This window comes from Anomaloglossus baeobatrachus, chromosome 6 (genome assembly GCF_048569485.1).
Source record: "Anomaloglossus baeobatrachus isolate aAnoBae1 chromosome 6, aAnoBae1.hap1, whole genome shotgun sequence".
Classification (NCBI taxonomy): domain Eukaryota; kingdom Metazoa; phylum Chordata; class Amphibia; order Anura; family Aromobatidae; genus Anomaloglossus; species Anomaloglossus baeobatrachus.
In genome coordinates, this window is record NC_134358.1 from 442,273,613 (window position 1) to 442,296,304 (window position 22,692).

A 22,692-nucleotide genomic window follows, 5' to 3' on the forward strand; every position below is an offset into this window, starting at 1 on the left:
ATTTTTGTATAGTATGTATGGTATTTGTTAAACTAGTGTTCAGTTTGAGTTTATTTTTAGCATCATCATTTTTTTTTTTTTATTTTTTTTTACTAAATACTTCTATTTGTTTTTTGTAGCAGAAGTTCTTACAGTTCTGATGTTACTAAATAATTGTATATTACATGTTTCTGGATCTATATTTAATGTATTATGGGCAGTATACAGGCAGCACGGTGGCTCAGTGGTTAGCACTGTAGTCTTGCAGCGCTGGGGTCCTGGGTTCAAATCCCACCAAGGACACAATCTGCAAGGAGTTTGTATGTTCTCCCTGTGTTTGCGTGGGTTTCCTCCGGGTACTCCGGTTTCTTCCTACACTCCAAAAACATACTGATAGGGAACCTAGATTGTGAGCCCCAATGGAAACCGTGTTACCATTGTATGTAAAAGCGCTGTGGAATTAACAGCGCTATATAAATGATTATTATTATTATTATTATTATTATTAAAAAATATCATTTCTCCATCTTCTCCATTCTGTAAGTCCTTGAAAATCAGGTCACATTCAACTGTCATTCGATTCTGGTCCAATTTTTTTCACGGACCCATAGACCTGCATTGCAGAGTGCGATCTAATTGATGGAGGCAAATCGATCCTTTTATCTCAGAGACCAATCAGACATGTGCGCTGACTTATCGAAAAATATTAGTCCAAGTGAAATCCAATGTTTTACTAGATCACACTCGGAGTAAAATTACGGTCCTCTACACCAGCCCAAATTATAATGAATTTGTTGCCTGCTCTAAGTCACTCCTCCTTCAGGCTAAACTCTGACCACTTTCCAAATCTTTGTCAGAGGGCGGCCAGAACTAAAGTAAAAATGACAAAAATCCTAAAATTTTTGTACAAAGAATTGAATCGAAATTTTGTGACCGTTTGTTTTTGGTGAAAACTGATAAATCAAGGCCTAAATTTATATAGTACACAATGAGGCCGATTCATAATTTACATTTTTGATTTTTTTTTTTTTTTTTTTAAATACAAGAGATATGTTGACTTTTTTTGTCGCCAAATTCTTCACATAGTGGGCATGTTTCAGTAATGTTGCACAAAAGTTAAAATTTCTCGTTAGCTGTTTTTGACGCTTATTAGTGCATAAAGTTACACGTTCAAGCAAATATTGCATCTAAATATCTGGATCATATAAAATCATAGTAAGGGAGATTGCAGTACATTTGCAACAAAATTTGACGACTTTTTAAAAAGCATTGCAATGATGAATTAGCCGAAATACACCCCCTCACATTTTGTAAATCTGTCTCTTAATGGACAACACAGAGATTAAACACTTGATACAATGAAAAGTAGTCAGTGTACAGCTTGTATAAGGCCCTGCGCACACTGCATTTTTACCCATGCTGCAGAAATTTCTTGAGAAAATGGTTGTAACCTTTCTGCAGACATTCCCAGCAAAAGCTATGGGGAAAAAAGTAGCTGTGCGCACACTGCGTTTTTTTTCTCAAGAACATTCTTTCTGCAGAATTTCTTGAGAAAAAGAATGAGCATCTGTGACCGACATGGACTCTCATGGGTAAGGCCCGTCACACTAAGCAAGATCGCTAGCAACATCGCTGCTAACGAACAACTTTTGTGACGTAGCAGCGATGTTGCTAGTGATGTCGCTGTGTGTGGCATCCAGCAACAACCTGGCCCCTGCTGTGAGGTCGTTGGTTGTTGCTGAATGTCCTGGGCCATTTTTTAGTTGTTGCTGTCCCGCTGTGAAGCACAGATCGCTGTGTGTGACAGCGAGACAGCCAACAACTAAATGTGCAGGCAGCAGGAGCTGGCTTCTGCGGACACTGGTAACCACAGTAAACATTCGGGTAACCAAGAAGCCCTGTCCTTGGTTACCCGATATTTACCTTCGTTACCAGCCTCCGCCGCTCTCACTGTCAGTGCCTGCTCCTGCTCTGTGCACATGTACTGCAGGACACATCGGGTTAATTAACCGATGTGTGCTGTAGCTCAGGAGAGCAGGGAGCCAGCGCTAAGCAGTGTGCGCTGCTCCCTGCTCTGTGCACATGTAGTCTGCAGCACACATCGGGTAATTAACCTGATGTGTGCTGTAACTAGGAGAGCAGGGAGCCAGCGCTCAATGTGCGCTGCTCCCTGCTCTCTGCACGTGTAGCTCCGTGTGCTGGTAACCAAGGTAAATATCGGGTTGGTTACCCGATATTTACCTTAGGTTACCAAGCGCAGCATCTTCCACGCGGCGCTGGGGGCTGGTCACTGGTTGCTGGTGAGCTCACCAGCAACTCTTATAGCGACGCACCAGCGATCCCTGCCAGGTCAGGTTGCTGGTGGGATCGCTGGAGCGTCGCAGTGTGACATCTCACCAGCAACCTCCAAGCAACTTACCAGCGATCCCTATCGTTGTTGGGATCGTTGGTAAGTTGCTTAGTGTGACTGGACCTTTAGAGTTTCTTAACATTCAGCCAGACTATTGTTCTTATGTGTGCTAAGTCATGTTTGCTTAGCTATTGCTCTCCAGACTTTTCCAGTAATCATTGTATTGTAGTTGTGTATTGATAATGTAATTACCTTAGTAGCCATTGTCTAGTCGGTGACTTGCCGACTCCATTTAGATATACTGAGTCTTTCTATGCACATCATTTAAATGAACATTATCCATTTAGCTTGAAATTCATCCAATGGGAGAAGCAATCTTGTCCAACCAATCGATGAGGATGCAGTGTATCCTAAGGGAAGGTTATGGGCTATAAAAGGACTTCTTAAGCCACCAGGGTTGATGAAGGTTGATGGATGCTGATGGATCCAGTCTAAGCTCTTCGGAGCTGACTAGAGGATCAGGAAATCTTATGGCTTCAATCTAGGGACTCCGGTCTCAGTTGGAGACCATATCCACAGCCTAGGGATTTCGACTCCGGCTGCCAGGATTGTATCATCATACAGGACTACCTAAGGAGGACACTCAGGTTGGGACAGTTCAGTCACCTGTTACAGACTTTGCAGACCTCAGCCAGCTTCCTAACTCTGGCATTATTCCTTTCTCGGTGGGTGCCCACCAAAAGCGGGATGCTGCTGGACTGGAGTAAATAGCCCTGGAACCTCTGAGGCATAGACATTCTAAATCCCTGGTGAGCCAGCGGAAGGGTGAGACTCTGTTGCCTGTTACATTTGTGTTTTGCTGGTTATGTGTTATGTGCCGTTAATTGTTTGGGGATCCAATAAAGTCTAATTATTGTGGTTCCCTCACCCTGTGTTGTCTGAGTAGTGTTACGCCCACGGTTAAGGAGGCCGGCGTTCAGTTGGGATGAGCCTGAGCCATGCTGTCTTTCTAAAGGCGGCGGGTTTTAGTGGACGAGAGCACCCACTGAGCCCCGTGTCTCCACAAGCATGTCACTTCTTTTCTGCAGCTAACTGCGCTTTTTGCCATAGATAATGGTAAAAAAACGCAGGGACCAACCTGCGGAAAAAAATGCATCAAAAACGCGATAAAAATGCAAGTGTGTATGTATATCACACAGTTTGTGACACATCTGATCAATATCAGTTAGTGGTGGATTATTACCTTTTAAAGGAATTGTTTCCTAATTATAACATATCACCTATCCACAAGTGCATGAGTGTTTTTTTTTCTTTTCTACATTCAAGTGTTATAGGACTGATAGACAATCTTTGTACACTTGGACTGATGGTGATAGCTGTGCTCATGCATGGCTTTTCCAACTGAGACTCAGGAACCTGTTCACATTGCCAACGGAGGTATCGGTGATCTTACTCCATCACTTAGACTCTTATCACTTACGTTTTTGTTATATTTTGTATTTTTGTTTGTGGTACAACCCCTCCAGTTCCAGTCCAATTTGACAAATATATAGACAACATACCCAATGCTCTCATCAGCACTTCTACCACCAGTGGCGTAACTACAGTCTGATGGTCCCTGGTGCAAGATTCAAATTCAAACTTTGCCCCCTGCATTTTGGTCAGAGGTTTGTGTCCTTGTAGCATTCTAAATCCTATTGTGTAGTAATGTCCCCCACCGTGGGCCCCTTGCAGGTATAAATATCTCCCACTCTGGCCCCCTTCCATGTATGTATATCCTCATCCTGAGCCCCTTCCTGGTATATATGTCCCCCATCCTGCATATTTGTCCTTCATCTTGTACACCTTCCGGATATAGATCTTTCATCCTGGTATGTATATGTGTGTGTGTATGTGTGTGTATGTGTGTGTATGTATGTATGTATGTATGTATGTATATATATATATATGTATGTATGTATATATATATATATATATATATATATATATATATATATATATATATATATATATATATATATATATATATATACACGGTGTATATATATATATATATATAATATAAAAATCCTCATCCTGTTCCCCTTCCTGGTATATATTTCCGCCATCTTAGGCCACTGCCTGGTATATATATAAACATTCTTCTCCCCTTCCCCTGCTCCCATAACTGGAGACATTCTCTTTTTGTAGCCGGCACAGGGGCTGACATTGGCATACCTGTCATGGTGGACACATGATATCACTGCTGTGCTTCTGTGACTGGCTCGTTGATGTGCCATCGGCATGTACCAAGGCTGAGGGACCCGGAGGGTCTCTGTGCCGAAATGCAGTTCAATTGAATGTGTGTCTTCTGTCGCGCAGACAGCAGAAATAGGTGCTTGCATCGGTGGACTCCCTCCCTCAAGGACTCTGTCTACCGCAATTGTTACTGCGCTCTGATACACCTTTTTTGTTGACATTTATGGGGAGGACACCAGTTATGATTAGGATGCAATGTATTTTGCAATGTTCAGTCAAATTTTCAGTGTGGAGTGGAATATCTTTGAGATTTCATTGTCTCATTTACAATATATTCTTTCTCATCTTCTGACATTACAGATACTTTATATTGGACTTTGACTCTGGAATTCTGCAATATTTTGTCACTGAGGCAAGCAAAACTCAAAAGCCTCGAGGATTTTTGTCTCTTGCTGGGTCTGTGATTTCAACGAGCGATGAGGCCCCCTACATGATAGTTCTATCTTCTGCCAGTGGAGAAGTATATAAACTCAGAGGTAAGGCATTGAAATACGCCATACTGTAAAATGTTATATTCAAATTCTCTAAGGAGCTATTCAGCTGTATAAATGAATAAGGAATAGGCTATATAACGAAACTCTTAGCACAAGCCATTGCACTGAATAAAATACAAAATATACGAGACATCATCTATCTTATTTCACATGCATTATGTGACTTTCCAGGGCACTGTGATCACACCAGTGGTCTCAGATATGATTTATTGTATCTCAGTAGAATAATGTCATTGCTCCTTGTAAGTCATGGAAGGTACATACAGGTTGGAGGCAAAGACTTCCTCATATATCATGTATACTCAAGATCCACTTATTCAAATGTAATTAAACAGGTATTAATTACTCACATGAGCACATTTGGCTGATCACAATGGATAGATCTACTGTTACTCTGCTCTGTTTTCGCCAAATTTTATTTTTGAAGTACCGTTTTAAAGAATCACTCCAGGCTTTTTAATTTTATTTTACAGCTGGAGTTATGTCTCTAATCTTTAGTTCTCTGCACTAAAGGCCCTGTCACACACAGAGATAAATCTGCGGCAGATCTGTGGTTGCAGTGAAATTGTGGACAATCAGTGCCAGGTTTGTGGCTGTGTACAAATGGAACAATATGTCCATGATTTCACTGCAACCACAGATCTGCCAAAGATTTATCTCTTTGTGTGACAGGGCCTTTAGTTTTGTATTTACCCACCGCCATCTTCACCTTCTATCGCCGCCGCTGCTCCCATCTGTGTCAGGCAGTTTACCTGCCAGATCTCTCCAGGCTTTTCAATGCAAGTCTATGAGTGCCTCATTCTGCCTCTCATAGACTTGCATTGAGAGGCCGGGATGTAAATTCTGACTTCCTGCAGTCAGAAGATGGCGCCATGGGACCGTAGTGACACCAATAAATGGTGAAGATTCCAGCTGGTAAGTATAACGCAATGGTCAGGGACTTCAGATTAGAAGCACCACTCCAGCGCTGGAAACCGTTCCTCGAGTGGTGTTTTAATAGTGTTTTCCAGATTTAATTTTTTCCTGTAAGGTTTGCTCTATATAAATATGAGCCTTACCTACTCCCTGCCTCACCACTGCTATGCTATCCCCGTTCCCCATCGCTCCCTCATCCAGCATGCCAATGTATCCTTGACTTGGTCCTATGCGCTCCTATGCGCACAGACGTCCCGAGGCGGCCTTTCCTGTCCAGACCTTATCTTATACTACTACACAACACACCTTCGCCATTTGCCCTCTTGGTCAACCCTCCCTGCCTAGAACAAGTGGACCAACATAGAGAAACTATGGCTGACCCCATATCACCCAATTACGCTTATTTGGGGGAGGCCCTGGGACTCCCCTCTCAAAGGCTTTGCTGGGTCCAATGGCCTTCACGAGGGAGTTGTAGTGTAGATGCAGAATCAAATTCCAGCTGTCTCCCTTGTCCTCCCTTCTAACACCGTTCCTCTTCACCCCCCATCTCTTGGAGTCTATGGGGTTTGAGTCAATAGGGCAATGGGCAGCGTTGGGTCTCTTCTGCTTTCGAGACCTGGTAGATCCCCTAATGAGGAAGATGAGAGCCTTTGCTGACCTCCGCCACAAATTTAAGGTCCCCTCTAACTTCTTTTTCTCATATCAGTAAATAGCCCATTACTTCTTAGCAACCATGGGGTCTGGACAGATCTCTAACCCATCCCAATTTGAATATTTATGTGCGGGCAATGCCTCCACCAAGGGACTGATATTGAACATATATGTGGTGCTGACTAATAGTGGCTGTCCAGACACACCAGTGCATCAGTATATGCGAAGATGGGAGAAATGGATTGGGTGAGATCTCCCTGACCAGGTTTTGGAGGGTGGTTTGGTTTAGGGCTTTTAGGACCTCCATTAATACGTTGTATACAGAGAACCAAATTAAACTACTGATGACATGGTACCATACACCAGAACTCCTTCACAAATATAACCCCTCTGTTCCGTATATGTACTGGAGATGTGGGGGGGCTTTTCCTGTTTCATGTCTTTTGGTCCTACCCAGATATAGTGGGTTATTGGAGAAGTGTAGCGTCATTGGTAGAAGAGGTCCTGACCAAGAGCATCCCTATAGTCCCAGTCACTTATTTGCTAAATGTATTCCCACCGTACTTAAGTAAAATTAAAGCAAAACTTAAGGCACTTTGCGGCTGTAAGGAGATGCACTATTTCCTTATACTGGAAGAAAGTTGCCCGACCTTCTAGAGAGTACTTATATGCCGCATTAAGCACATTCACCAGATGGAACTGCTTACTGCTACCCTACACGACACTATATGGATGGTTTCCTTCAAATCTGGCATTATTGGGACAGCTTTGTGGCAGCATCTCGCCTTGTTGGTTCATAGACCTTCTTTGCCTTTCCCCTTAATGGACCATGACGCATCTCCCAGCGACTGGACCCTTTTGACTCTCTTGCTTAATGCTTCATTTTGACAACAATTTTGTATTACCTAATGTGTTGTTCCGCCGGGCAGTGTAATATTTGATGCCATTTGGCTGTTTTTGTTTATTCTATTGTAGTAAAAAAGGAAAAATCTCCAATAAAATATAAAGTTGGAAAAAAAAATAGGGGGAACCTATATTTTTTTTTTTTTGTTTTTTTTCTAATTTATTCTCTATCCACATTTGTTTGTAGAACAATTGTCCTGCTCTTAACCCCATTTTGCAGCCCCTTAGCCCTTAGTACATCAATCTAACAGCACTAAATTTCTAGGGTCTATGGGGTGCAGGGTCAGGTTCAGGTTAAGTCTAGGTACCGAACCAAACTTTTAACTTACTGTATTTTTCGCTTTATAAGACGCACTGTTGTTCCCCCAAATTTTGGGGGAAAGTAGAGGGTGCGTCTTATAATCTGAATATACAGATTATACACTGCAGGGCCCAGGGGAGGTGGGGGCAGCTCTGGAGCGGTACTGGAGGCTGAGGCAGGCTTGTGGAGGCAGCGAGAGATCTGCTCCCGCTCATATAATATGCACTGCCGCTGTTAATCACCGTGGTGCTGAAGCCGCACTGCAGTGATGGGCTGGGGGAGCCGTGCATATTATATGTGCCTGCGCCCCCCTTTGATGGCACATGCCCCCCCTGTGTTAGATATGGCCCCCATGCTGCTGCCCATAGTAAAATAAAAAACTCTTTACTTACCGCCTCCAGCGCTGATCTCCCGGTGTCTCCCTGCTGCCATTGTGATCAGGCATGCAGAGGTGTCACTCTGCTGTGCCGATCACATGACCGGCACCGAGAACCAGGAAGTGCAGGAGCTCAGCAGCATGGAAGGAGATACGAGGGAGGACAGCGCTGGAGATGGTAAGTAAAGCGTCTTTATTTTACTATGGGCAGCAGCATGGGGCCATATCAAACACAGGGGGATGTGTGCCATCTATAGGGGGCCATGGGCAGCACAGGAGTATGTGTGCCATCCATAGGAGACCTGTGCCAGCGGTAGGAGACCTGTGCAATCTATAGGAGACCTGTGCCAGCTGTAGGGGACGTGTGCCATCAATGGCGGACATGTGGCATCACTGGGGGACGTGTGCCAGCACAAGGGGGCTATATTCAATATAAGGGGGCCATATCCAGATTAAGGGGGCTAATTTTAGGATGGGGGGCTATGAGGGACATATACCCTAGCAAGGAAATAATATACCTGCAAAACCCTTTTAATGGGTCGAACATTGACTGACTTTTAGGATGGCAACCTATAGGTGACTCTAGAGAGACCGTTTTATTCCTTTTGGAGGGGGACAACTGATTTGCTATGGGTTTGACTGATATTCCTGGTCATGCTTCAAGGATCTTAAATGGGTTGCAAATTAACTTAAGGATAGCTATATCCTTTTTGGAGTAGGAGCAATTATCAAGACTAATGCAATACGAAATAGACAGTATGGATTACAAGATTTGATTTCCAATGATTGCACACTAATTGGAAACCGTATTCTTTCTGGTTATTATAAATTTCTGTTCTTATATATTTAGAAAGGTTTATTTTGCTGCTCTGGATACTGGCCTCTTTTTATTTTCGGGCTTTTTTTTCTCTCTGCTGTATCATGAGAGATATTGTTTTCTCTCCACTTACTGGATGCCACCACTTTTAGGTATATATATGCAACCCAATGTATCTTTATGGCTCCCTGGTGAGGTGTAATTTTGCCTGGCACAGTCTGGGCTGTCATGTGTTCATGGTAGAAAGAGCTGTATTCCTTCTCTTTCGTCTCCATTAACTTCTGGAAGAGATCCCACTGTCACAGTGAGTGATGGAAAGTTATTAAGGAGCCAAAGTAAAAGTTCTCTTTTTTACAAGAAAATTCTTATGCTTTGCGTAAAAATCTTATATTTTATTATATCAAAGCAAAGAAATGTAAAATTATACATGTTCTATATATGTATTTTATTTAGCTGTTCTCAATGCTATATATACATATATAAAGGGATAATATACAGTATGTGCATTTTTTTTTTCAGAGGACATAAGGGATGAAAAAGTAAATCTGTGTGTGTGTGTATAATAAATAAATATATATATATATATATATATATATATATATATATATATATATATATATATATATATATATATTATATATGTATATATATATAATATATATATACAGTACATACCAAAAGTTTGGACACACCTTCTCATTCAAAGAGTTTTCTTTATTTTCATGACTGAAAATTGTAGATTCACATTGAAGGCATCAAAACTATGAATTAACACATGTGGAATGAAATACTTAACGAAAAAGTGTGAAACAACTGAAAATATGTCTTATATTCTAGGTTCTTCAAAGTAGCCACCTTTTGCTTTGATTACTGCTTTGCACACTCTTGGCATTCTCTTAATGAGCTTCAGGAGGTAGTTACCGGAAATGATTCTCGCTTCACAAGTGTGCCCTGTCAGGTTTAATAAGTGAGATTTCTTGCCTTACAAATGGGGTTGGGACCATCAGTTGTGTTGTGCAGAAGTCTGGTGGATACACAGCTGATAGTCCTACTGAATAGACTGTTAGAATTTGTATTATGGCAAGAAAAAAGCAGCTAAGTAAAGAAAAACGAGTGGCTATCATTACTTTAAAAAATGAAGGTCAGTCAGTCCAAAAAATTGCGAAAAAGTGTCCCCTTTGAAAGTGTCCCCAAGTGCAGTGGCAAAAACCATCAAACACTACAAAGAAACTGGCTCACATGAGGACCGCCCCAGGAAAGGAAAACCAAGAGTCACCTCTGCTGCAGAGGATAAGTTTATTCAACTCACTAGCCTCAGAAATTGCAGGTTAACAGCAGCTCAGATTAAAGACCAGCTCAATGCCACACAGAGTTCTAGCAGCAGACACATCTCTAGAACAACTGTTAAGAGGAGACTTTGTGCAGCAGGCCTTCATGGTAAAATAGCTGCTAGGAAACCACTGCTAAGGACAGGTAACAAGCATAAGAGACTTGTTTGGGCTAAAGAACACAAGGAATGGACATTAGACCAGTGGAAATCTGTGCTTTGGTCTGATGAGTCCAAATTTGAGATCTTTGGATCCAACCACCGTGTTTTTGTGCGACGCAGAAAAGGTTAATGGGTGGACTCTACATGCCTGGTTCCCACCGTGAAGCATGGAGGAGGAGGTGTGATGGTGTGGGGGTGCTTTGCTGGTGACACTGTTGGGGATTTATTCAAAATTGAAGGCATACTGAACCAGCATGGCTACCACAGCATCTTGCAGCGGCATGCTATTCCATCCGGTTCGCGTTTAGTTGAACCATCATTTATTTTTCAACAGGACAATGACCCCAAACACACCTCTAGGTTGTGTAAGGGCTATTTGACTAAGAAAGAGAGTGATGGGATGCTACGCCAGATGACCTGGCCTCCACAGTCACCAGACCTGAACCCAATCAAGATGGTTTGGGGTGAGCTGGACCCGTAGAGTTAAGGCAAAAGGGCCAACAAGTGCTAAGCATTTCTAGGAACTCCTTCAAGACTGTTGATAGACCATTTCCGGTTACTACCTCTTGAAGCTCATCAAGAGAATGCCAAGAGTGTGCAAAGCAGTAATCAAAGCAAAAAGGTGGCTACTTTGAAGAACCTAGAATATAAGACATATTTTCAGTTGTTTCACACTTTTTTAAGTATTTCATTCCACATGTTTTAATTCATAGTTTTGATGCTTTCAATGTGAATCTACAATTTTCAGAGTCATGAAAATAAAGAAAACTCTTTGAATTAGAAGGCGTGTCCAAGCTTTTGGTCTGTACTGTGTATGTGTATATATATAATATATAATATATATATATATATATATATATATATATATATATATATATATATATATATATAAAATATATAAATATATAAATATGGGTTGGACAAAATAATGGAAACACCTAACGTTTTGGCATCATAATCTTCGAACATGTTAACATGTAAACCGTGACATGTGTTAGTGTTTTGTAGTTGGTTATTTGTGTTATGTGATGTGTATGTAAATTAACTGTTTGTTTTGCAGAATTGTAAGAACATTGATGAGAAACTGATACCAATGGCAGACCTCTCGGATTTTCAAAGAGGCCAAATTGTTGGTGCTCATTTTGCAGGTACTAGTGTAACAGAAAGTGCCCGAATGCTTGGCGTGTCAAGAGGTACTGTCTCCAAAGTAATGACTGCGTTTGAAAGAGAAGGAAAAACGTCCCCAGCAAAGCATAGGTCCAATCGAAAGTCTAAGTTGACTGAGAGAGACCGTCGGACTCTAAAGAGAATTGTAAGAGCGCATCGCAAGACCACGGCTCCGAAAATCACTGCTGAGCTCAAGGAACATTTACAGAACCCAGTTTCCACGAAAACTGTTCGTCAGGAGCTGCACAAATCTGGATTCCACGGAAGAGCTGCAATTAGAAAACCGCTGCTCTCAATGACAAATGTGTCCAAGCGTTTAGAGTGGTGTAGAAACCTCAAGAATTGGTCCCTCGAGCAGTGGAAACGTGATATTCTCAGACGAATCATCGTTTACCCTATTTCCGACCTCCAGGTGAGTGTACGTTTGGAGACAGCCGAAAGAAGCATTCCATCCAGACAGCCTTCTCCCCAACCATAAAACATGGCGGAGGTTCTGTGGTGGTCTAGGGTGCTATTTCGTTGAGATCCGCTGGGCCAATAATATCCCTTCATGGAAGAATTAACAGCTGAGATTATTTAGGCATTTTGAGCGACTAAGTGCATCCCATGGTTGAAGCAGTGGTCCCGGAGGGGAACGTCATCTTTCAGGATGATAATGCACCGATTCATACAGCTAGAATCGTTAAAGCATGGCACAAGGAACATTCTAATGAAGTTGAGCATCTCATCTGGCCCCCACAATCCCGAGACCTCAACATTATTGAGCATTTATGGTCGATTTTAGATATTCAAGGTATACGTTGATTTCCGCTCAAAGAACTGGAGGGTGTTTTAACTGCAGAATGGGCTAAAATTCCTTTGGAAACAATTCACACCTTTTATGAATCCATGCCTTGGAGAATTGAGGCTTTAATCGCCGCAAAAGGTGGACCTATACCATATTAAAGTAACTTTTGTTGATGTTTCCAGGTGTTTCCATTATTTTGTCCAACCCCCTGTGTGTGTGTGTGTGTGTGTGTGTGTATCAGGGCCGGACTGGGACTAAAATTCAGCCCTGGCATTTGGGGGTACACAGGCCCACATTTTGCATGGTGAATGTATAATATCTTTGTGCACTTGTAGATTGTGTAACACGACCATATAACATAGTCACAGCTGCATCCAGTATTACAGCTCAATCCTATTTATTGCTCTTAGTAGCAGGACCTGGTGAAGCCGATATTTTCCCTACAGAGCTGGGTCTCGCAGATAATGAAGACGATGCTGCTCTCTATATATTGCTGCGGTCACACAGCTGATGGGCAGGGAAACAAAATCACATCCCCCTGAACTAATATTGATGACCTATTCTACAGATAGGTGATCAGGGAAGCTGTTGTTTTCACTAGTGATAACTTTGGACACATACCACTTAGGGAATGTGCAATGACACTTTTGGGGGAAGATTCCACCATGGAAACTACTATGAAAAATCCTCGAATGACCATCTGCATCTACTCGCTGTGCACAGATTCAGGATTTTGATTCTTTTACCCATTTCAGGTTTCTAAAACCACCAAGTGATTAAAAGAAGCGACCGCTCCATTCTTCTGGTGTTTTCCATTTGGAAAGCGTTCTGTATTTTACAATGCAGATCAATGGGAAGGCTCAGAAGATCCCAGCTTGTCCTTAACAATGGTAAGCAGATGCTGGGAGTTGTTGTTATCAGACTGCGGACCATACAGGAATCACAGTACTGATGAGGCTGTTTTCACACTGCGTTCAGCGGAATCCGCCGCTATGGAAAATAGCGCAGTCCGTTAACGGACTGCGCTATTCTCCATAGATTTGTATTGGCGACGCACTGTGATGCAAGTATCTGCGTTGCAACCGCTGGCCGACGCTGAGTCATTATTTTGACACAGCGCCGGGCGGATGGAACGCTGCATGTAGCGCTTTTGGTGTCCGTTAAAACAACGCACCAAGGTGTCTAATAATTGTCTATGGTGGCGGATTCCGCCGCTATGCACTAAGCGGCGGAATCCGCTCACGGTTTCCGTCACATTCTACTGAGCATGCTGAGCATGTCCAGTAGAATGATCTAAATCATTTAAAATTACTCCTGGTCTCTCTATCTCTCTCTGTCGGTCGGTCTCTCTCTCACCCCCTCTCTCATACTCACCAATCACTGGCGCGGCGCTGCACGGCTGTCACACTGCTCTGGCAGCTTCTCCTCTTTTGAAAATGCCGGCCGCTCATTATTCCATCTCGTATTCCCTGCTTTCCCCTGCTCACCAGCGCTTATGATTGGTAACAGTCAGACCCGCCCCCATGCTGAGTGACAGCTGTCTCACTGCAACCAATCACAGCCGCCGGTAGGCGGGTCTATATCGTGCAGTACAATAAGTAAATAATTTAAAAAAAGGCGTGTGGTCCCCCCCAATTTTAATACCAGCCAAGCTAAAGCCACACTGCTGAAGGCTGGTATTCTCAGGATGGGGAGCCCCATGTTATGGGGAGCCCCCAGCCTAAAAAGATCAGCCAGCAGCCACCCGGAATTGCCACATCCATTAGATCTGACAGTCCTGGGATTCTACCCAGCTCATCCCGAATAGCCCTGGTGCAGTGGCAATCGAGGTATTAAGGAGTTAATGGCAGCCCATAGCTGCCATTAAGTCCTAGGTTAATCATGGCAAGCGTCTGAGACACCCCCAATGATTAACCTGTAAGTGAAATAAACACACCCGAAAAAAGACTCTCTATTTAAAATAAAAGGCAAAAAAACACCCTCTTTCACCACTTTATTAATTCTCAAATACCCCTCCAGGTCCGACGTAATCCAAACGAGGTCCCACGACGCTTTCAGCTCTGCTACATGAAGCTGACTGGAGTGGCCGCAGAACACCGCTGCTCTGTCAGCCCCAGGCAGCAACTGAAGTGAGTCGCGCTGTCAGTGGGGACATCACTGAGGTAGTGTGTGCGGAGATGATGGGTGCGGTAGTGTCTGTGTGTGCGGTGATGATGGGTGCGGCAGTGACGGGGTGTGTGCAGGGATGATGGGTGCGGTAGTGCCGGGGTGTGTGCGGTAGTGCCGGTGTGTGCGGTGATGATGGTGGCGGTAGTGCCGGGGTGTGCAGTGATGATGATGGGGGCGGTAGTGCTGGTGTGTGCAATTTTGATGATGGGGGAGGTTATGCCGGGGTGTGCAGTGATGATGATGGGGGGCGGTAGTGCCGGGGTGTGTGCGGAGATGATGGCTGCGGTAGTGCCGAGGTGTGTGCGGTGATGATGGCTGCGGTAGTGCCGGGATGTGTGCGGTGATAATGGGTGCGGTAGTGCCTGTATGTGTGCTGTGATGATGTGTGCGGTAGTGCCGGGGTGTGTGTGGAGATGATGGCTGCGGTAGTGCCGGTGTGTGTGCAGTGATGATGGGTGCGGTAGTGTCGGTGTGTGCGGTGATGATGGGTGCGGTAGTGCCGGGGTGTGTGCCGTGATGATGGGGAGCGGTAGTGCCGGTGTGTGCAGTTTTGATGATGGGGGCGGTTATGCCGGGGTGTGCTGTGATGATGATGGGGACGGTAGTGCCGGTGTGTGCAGTGATGATGGGGACTCTCTCTATCTCTCGGCTTAACGCAACGCGTTATTTCACAGGAATCCGTTGCCTTTAGATCACACTATTTACAATGCATCCGTCACATGCGTCACACAACTCATTGTGACGGATGCCATACAGTGTAAGTGTGAAAGTAGCCTTAGACGTAGGCCTTATCACAAATAATCATTTAAATCCAGGTACCTTTATAGGTGATATCTTCTGAGTCATTCCCATCCCTTTTGTCTCCACGCTGTACAGATGCCATGATGAGGTTTTTGTGCCCACTGTCGTCTCTGAAGATCCCCCTCTTTTATTCTTCAGCAGCACTTCCCCACACAGCACCTTTAAAAATAAAAGTATCATTATACTGCCCCATAAATATAAATATCTCCCATGCTGTGCCCCTAAATAAATAATTGCTGTGCTTCCTTCACAAAATATCCTCCCACACTGCCTCTCTCCTTAATTTACTCTCATGCTGCCTCTTTCCATAATGTCCCCATATACAGCTTCTCTCCATAATGTCCCCTCCACACTGCTTTCTTTATAATATACCCCCACACTGCCTCTCTCCACAATATCCCCCCTTATTGCCCCTTTTTTATTATTATTATTATTATTTATATATTCCCCCCAAACTGCTCTTTTGTAACCCCCCCCCCCACACACACACACACAAATACAATGCACCCCCATTACCCCTATACACACAATGCAGCCTCCATTACCCCTTCCCCCCCCACACACAATACAATGCACCCCCATTACCCCTATACATACATACACATACACACACACACACACACACACACACTACAATGCACCCTCCATTACCCCCTACATACACAAAATACAATGCACCCTCAATTACCCCTCCCCCCCACACACAATGCAATGCTCCCCTATTACCCCTACACACACACACAAAATACAATGCACCCCATTACCCCTCCCCTACACACAATACAATGCACCCCCATTATCCCTACACACAAAATACAATGCACCCTCCATTACCTCCCCACACACACACATGCACACACACATACACCCCCGTTACCCCTACACACACACACACACACACACACAATACAATGCACCCCCATTACCCCTACACACACACATGCACACACACATACACCCCCGTTACCCCCAAACACACACACACACACACAATGCACCCCCATTACACCTACACACACACACACACACACACACACACACGATACAATGAACCCCCCCATTAACCCTCGCCCCACACACAATACAATGCACCCTCCATTACCCCTCCCCCCCCACACACACACTACAATGCACCCCCCATTGCACCTCCCCCCACACAATACAATGCACCCTCCATTACCCCCTCCACAGACATAATACAATGCACCCCCATCACACACAAATTACACTACCCCATCACGACACACTCCTGCCTCCCCCTCTGCCTGTCACAAAGCTGTGTTCCTTCACAAATGTTCCCCGTTATCTGTCTTCAGCCCCTCTCCACTCATCCCCATTAATTAAACCTGTCTCTTCGGCTTCTCCTTGGAGCGCTTACTGCTGCCTGATGCATCCACTGTGGTGCCCGCAGCACTGTGATGACGTCAGCAATGTGCTGATCTCATCACGTTGCTGCACGTCGGGGGCGGAGCCCAGTCCCGGCACACTGTTCAAATGAATTTACGTCTGAAAGATGTAAATACATTTGAATAGGGAGGAGGAAGCTGCGGTTACCGGCACACTGTCACACAGCAGGGCCGGCACAGCACGCTGCCTCCTGATCCTGCTGCAGCTAGTGTGCCAGGCAAGCACACACTGCTGAGGAGCGCGGCGGTGACTGCAGATACAGTGGCCAACTACAGGCACTGGCCCACTACAGGAACCGGCCCATCTGGCATTTGGGCATTTGCCAGAATTGCCCTCTGGTCAGTGCAGGCCTGGTGTGTATATATGTGTAATATATATATATATATATATATATATATATATATATATATATATATATATATATATATATATATATATATATATATATATATATATATATATATATATATATATATATATATATATATATATATTTTATTTCATCCCTTATATCCTCTAACAAAAAAAAGTATACCGCACCAACCAGCAAGAATTCTGGCTTTCACAGGCCTGTTTTTAGGGGTTTTTTTTCTTTCTCTTTAAGGAGCCCTTCTACTCGTCACTCATTATCTGTATTAATTGCATATGTTTGAACTTTTTCCCTGTATAAAAGATTCCTGTCCGCACAATCAATCACACTCCAGCCTCTCCACCATGGCCAAGACCAAAGAGCCGTCTAAGGACAACAGGGACAAAATTGTAGACCTGTACAGGGCATTGATGGGCTACAGGACAATAGGCAAGCAGCTTGGTGAGAAGGCAATAACTGTCGGTACAATTATTAGAAAATGGAAGGAACAGAAGATGACTATCAATCTTACTAGGTCTGGGGCTCCATGCAAGATCTTGCCTTGTGGGGTAAGGATAATTCTGAGAGAGATCAGGAATTGTCTCAGAACTACACGGAAAGACCTGGTGAATGACCTGAAAAGAGCTGAGACCACAGTCTCAAAGATTACAGATAGTAACACACTACGCCGTCATGGATTAAAATCCTGTATGGCTTGCAAGGTCCCCTAGCTCATGCCAGCACATGTCCAGGCCCATGTGAAGTTTGCCAGTGCCCATCTAGATGATCCAGAGGAGGCATGGGAGAAGGTCTTGGTCAGACGAGACTAAAGTAGAAGCTCATCCTCCTCCCTTCAGGAACGCCCACTAACTGCGGTGGTCAGTCCGCACCACGCTGCATAGCTTACCGGAGGTCCTCCACGTGAGTGTTTTCTGCTTCTCTCTCCTGGGACCTGTGCACACTGCATAGGCCCTCTGGGAGTGCTCCTAGGGCCAGCACGTCATTTCCAGGAAATGCATCTTGGCCAATCACTGAGAGGCACTGGGTACTTAAAGCAGTCTCTTACTAGGGGAGAGGCCTAATCAATGTGATTAGTTAGTGGTTCGTTCCCTGGCCAGCTAGTTGTCAGGTCCCCATGTTTGCTGTGCCTTTCAATCCAGTCAGTATCCCATTGTCTGTCCACCCTGGCTATGCCTTTTGCCTCAACAATCTGTGGTCCCAGATATACTAGTGACTGTGTCCATCCACCAGGCGGTGCCATCTGCCTCTGCTACCCTGGAGGTCCCAGCTATATTAGTGACTGTCTGTCCTCCGTGGCCATGCCTTCTGCCTCAGACTTCCTGATGGTCCTTGCTGCACTAGAGACTCTTCCAGTTTGTCTCTGTGTACATTCTTGCCCTGGGGGTCAGTTGCCACAGTCCTGGACACTGCACCTGGCGTCTGGCTCGCGGTTTGTGCGTTGTCAAGCCCCTCCCGCTAAAGGTAAGCCCAAGTTTCCCCTGTGATTCACTCTACAGCATTGGTAAGCGTTACGAATTCCACTAACCGTCTTTGAAGGAAAGGATGAGTACAACCCCAAGAACATGGTCCCAACCATGAAGCATGGGGGTGGAAACATCATACTTTGGGGATGCTTTTCTGCCAAGGGAACTGGACGACTGCATCAAATTGAAGGGAGAATGGATGGGGTCCTATATTGAGATTTTGGCCAACCACCTCTTTTCCTCATTAAGATTGAAGATGGGTCGTGTCTGGCTCTTCCGGCATGACCATGACCCAAAACACTCAGCCAGGGCAACTAAGGAGTGGTTGCCCCGTAAGAAGCATTTCAAGGTCCTGGAGTGGCCTAGCCACTCTCCATAGAAAATCTTTGGAGGGAGCTGAAACTAAATGTTGCCCAGCAACAGCCCCGAAATCTGAAAGATCTGGAGAAGATCTGTATGGAAGAGTGGGCCAAAATCCCTGCTGCAGTTTGTGCAAACTTTGGTTAAGAATTACCTGACCTCTGTAATTGAAAACAAAGGTTTCTGTAGCAAATATTAAGTTCTGTTTTATTTTATTGTATCAAATACTTATTTCATGTAATAAAATGCAAATTATTTCAAAATGCTAGTGCATGGTAAGGCTCCTGCCATAACTCATTTACTACAACTCTGCATGCAATCCTTGAACCAAGACCAATGTGCTAGCATGTAATCCGAATATACTCATTATTCATTATGTATAATGAAGGTTTTGCATGTCCATTTTCTCAGGGGGTTCGATAGTGACTGACTTAGGGTCCATTACATGTGCTAACCCTGAGTATAGATGTGTGCTTGCTCTACAATCGGTGCATGTCCAGTGAGATCACAATTTGACACCTTCCCACTTCTTTTCAGATGACGCGTGTCCTGACAGTGTGACTGTCATCCATCGCTTCCTGAGTGACAGCTCAGCCCCCAATAGTTGGCAATTGTGTGCTGCGTTGTCGGTATTGTTAATGGATAACCTAGCTGCCCAATTAGGGAATGGGGTGTGCTTACTATCCTTATGCTGTTCAGGTGATCGCCTGACTATTTAGCGATCTGGATGTGGTCAGACCATTCCCATTCGAAGCTTTGCTTGGTGGTTTGCGTGCCGTTTTGTTCTGTTGTTCTGATTTTCTTTCTGACTGACCTCGGGCCTTGCCTTTGACTATTTGTTTGCCTAGCCCCAGAGTGCGCGATGTGAGGATTCACAAGTAAAGATGAGTGGATCCGTTCAGGTCCGCCGGCAGCAAATGAGCCGAGCGTCACTGGCTTGAGCTTAACCCGAACACCGGAGCAAGTAACTGATTGGCAGTTTGAGTGTCCACCAACATACAGCTAGCCATAAGCAGATCACTTCCGGGGGAGGGCGAGTGGGATTTTTCAAACTATTTTTATTGGGTTGTACACTACATGTAATCGTGCTGATGTTTTCCCCACTGTGAACCATTCATACACTTCAAGCGGCTTACACAGGGCTGAGCCCCAAGCGTACCTTCTCACAGCGATGCTTGCTCGAGTGAAGTTCGCACGTAAAGCATCCGAACCCCAAACCTTGATTTTTTTTTTTTAAATTGTTGTTTGGTTCGAAAATAAAACCTCAGGTTCGCTTCACCTCTATTCACAAGTCTACAGTCATATAGAGTCACTGCAGACTTATAGCCTGAGGCCGGAAAATCCTTTCATGACCTATCTTTTCTATATTTCATATTTTTAGTTTCCGTGAATCAGAGCTGAAGTATGAATTCCTCAACCCCAATGCAAAACTTGTCCAGCTCTGCTATTTATAACATGGGTGCCTTCTTATGTGGCCCAGTGACCTCTGGACCTCCTCGGTCACCACTGCTACATTTGCCCTCTTTATTCTTTAGCTATAGCCCTACCCAATAGCTAGCCATTGAAAGGTGTACTTTCTACTCAGTATCCACTTCAGTGCAATAACCATTTAGTTTTCAATTAGTTACATAAGGTGTGCTACAATTCTGTATTGTTTGGGATAGAGAAGTAATTATAAATATTAAATATTAATGATTATTTCTTTTCAAAATATATTCCAATCATGTTAATATTTGGAGCATATGTGTTTTTTTATGAAGCAAAGAATAAAGCTGAAAGTAATTACATTGGAATAGTATATTTGACAAATTGATAAAGCATTTGATTTTCTGTCTAGCGATACTCCTGGGTTTGCAACGCAGTACGCATTGCTTCCTAATTAAAAGTTGACCAAGTATGAAGCTTAAAAAAAGAAAACAAAATCTTTATGTATCACACGTCACATCTAAATTTCCCATATCCCCTCCGTGCTGCTCGAACTTCCAGATTAAAGTATCATAAATAGAAGAAGAAAATTAGAATTAGCGCAGGGTACACTTTAGCACAGCTTGGCCTGTCCAGCTCTACACCTCAAGCTTTTCTGGTTATTATTGAGCATCAAATGAAATTAATATTTGGCCCCGAGTAACAGGCAATCTCCTAATGTGCTAGTTTGTGGTTGGCTAAACATTCCTGCATATTGTGACAGTAAGAGTCATTTATGAAATCACAAAAATGAGACCATGCAGTGCCAATGACATTTGGAAATTAAGTTTTCTCAAGCAGAACGCAAATCACAACACCGAGCAAGAAATGAGATTTATGGAGTTACACATTGCACCTTAGAGAGGATGTGTCACTTTTGTGAATTTATTTTTTAATTTTATGCTTTAATGTTTAATTATAACCAACTCTGTAATTTATATCACTTAAGTATATAATAGGATAAAGTTTTTATGCTATCAGACATGTATGCTCCGTGTATACATTACCATACTGACCGCCATCTTCTGCTGTTTGCCACACTGCTTCTATCCCTCTCATGCATCATGTTAATACAGTTGTGACTGCCAGATCACTCCAGCATTGGTGTTGACTGGAGATCACTCTCATTGTAAGTGTTAATTCAGATGTCAGTTTTTCTCACGTAAGAGGAAAAACAGACAAAGTTTCATAAATGAGTTTTTCATCAAAGTTTCATTCATTTTTTTCAACATATTTATTAATGACCTTGTTGGGGGCATGCGGAGTAGAATTTCAATATTTGCAGATGATACTAAACTCTGCAGGGTAATCAATACAGAGGAGGATAATTTTATATTACAGGGAGATTTATGTAAATTGGAGGATTGGGCTGAGAAGTGTCAATTGAAGTTTAATGTAGATAAATGTAAGGTCATGCACTTGGGTAGAGGAAATCACATTTATGATTATGTACTTAATTGTAGAACACTGGGTAAAACAGACACTGAAAAAAACTTGGGTGTATGGGTGGATGGTAAACTTCACTTTAGTGGACAGTGTCAGGCAGCTGCTGCCAGGGCTAATAAAATAATGGGATGTATTAAAAGAAGTATACATGTTCATGAAAAAAAAAATAGTTCTACCTCTGTACAAGTCACTAGTGCGACCGCACTTAGAATACTGTGTACAATTCTGGTCACCGATATATAAGAAGGACATAGCTGAACTGGAGAGGGTGCAGAGAAGAGCGACCAAGATTATTAGAGGAATGGGTGGGCTGCAATACCAAGACAGGTTATTAAACTTGGGGTTATTTAGTTTGGAAAAACGAAGGCTTAGGGGGGATCTAATCACAATGTATAAATATATGAGGGGACAGTACAGAGACCTTTCCAAAGATCTTTTTACACCTAGTCCTGCGACTGGAACACGGGGGCATCCGCTACGTCTTGAGAAAAGAAGGTTTAATCATAATCACAGACGAGGATTCTTTACTGTACGAGCAGTGAGACTATGAACTCTCTGCCGCATGATGTTGTAATGAGTGATTCACTACTAACATTTAAGCAGAGCCTGGACGCCTTTCTGATTGCCGTATGTGAAGTCAGGAAGAAATTTTTTTCCCCATTGGAGCTTGTTTGCCACATTGTTT

General features: G+C 43.6%; 1 protein-coding gene across 2 annotated transcripts in view; it reads left to right on the plus strand.

Annotated features, from left to right (window-relative positions):
• Positions 1-22,692, plus strand: part of OSBPL10 (oxysterol binding protein like 10) — a 749,675-nt gene that overhangs the window by 174,253 nt on the left and 552,730 nt on the right. For both annotated transcript variants that reach the window (XM_075315242.1, XM_075315243.1), the window contains exon 2: positions 4,928-5,103. In XM_075315242.1, the coding sequence (XP_075171357.1) occupies positions 4,928-5,103 (176 nt within the window). The remainder of the gene's footprint in view (positions 1-4,927; positions 5,104-22,692) is intronic.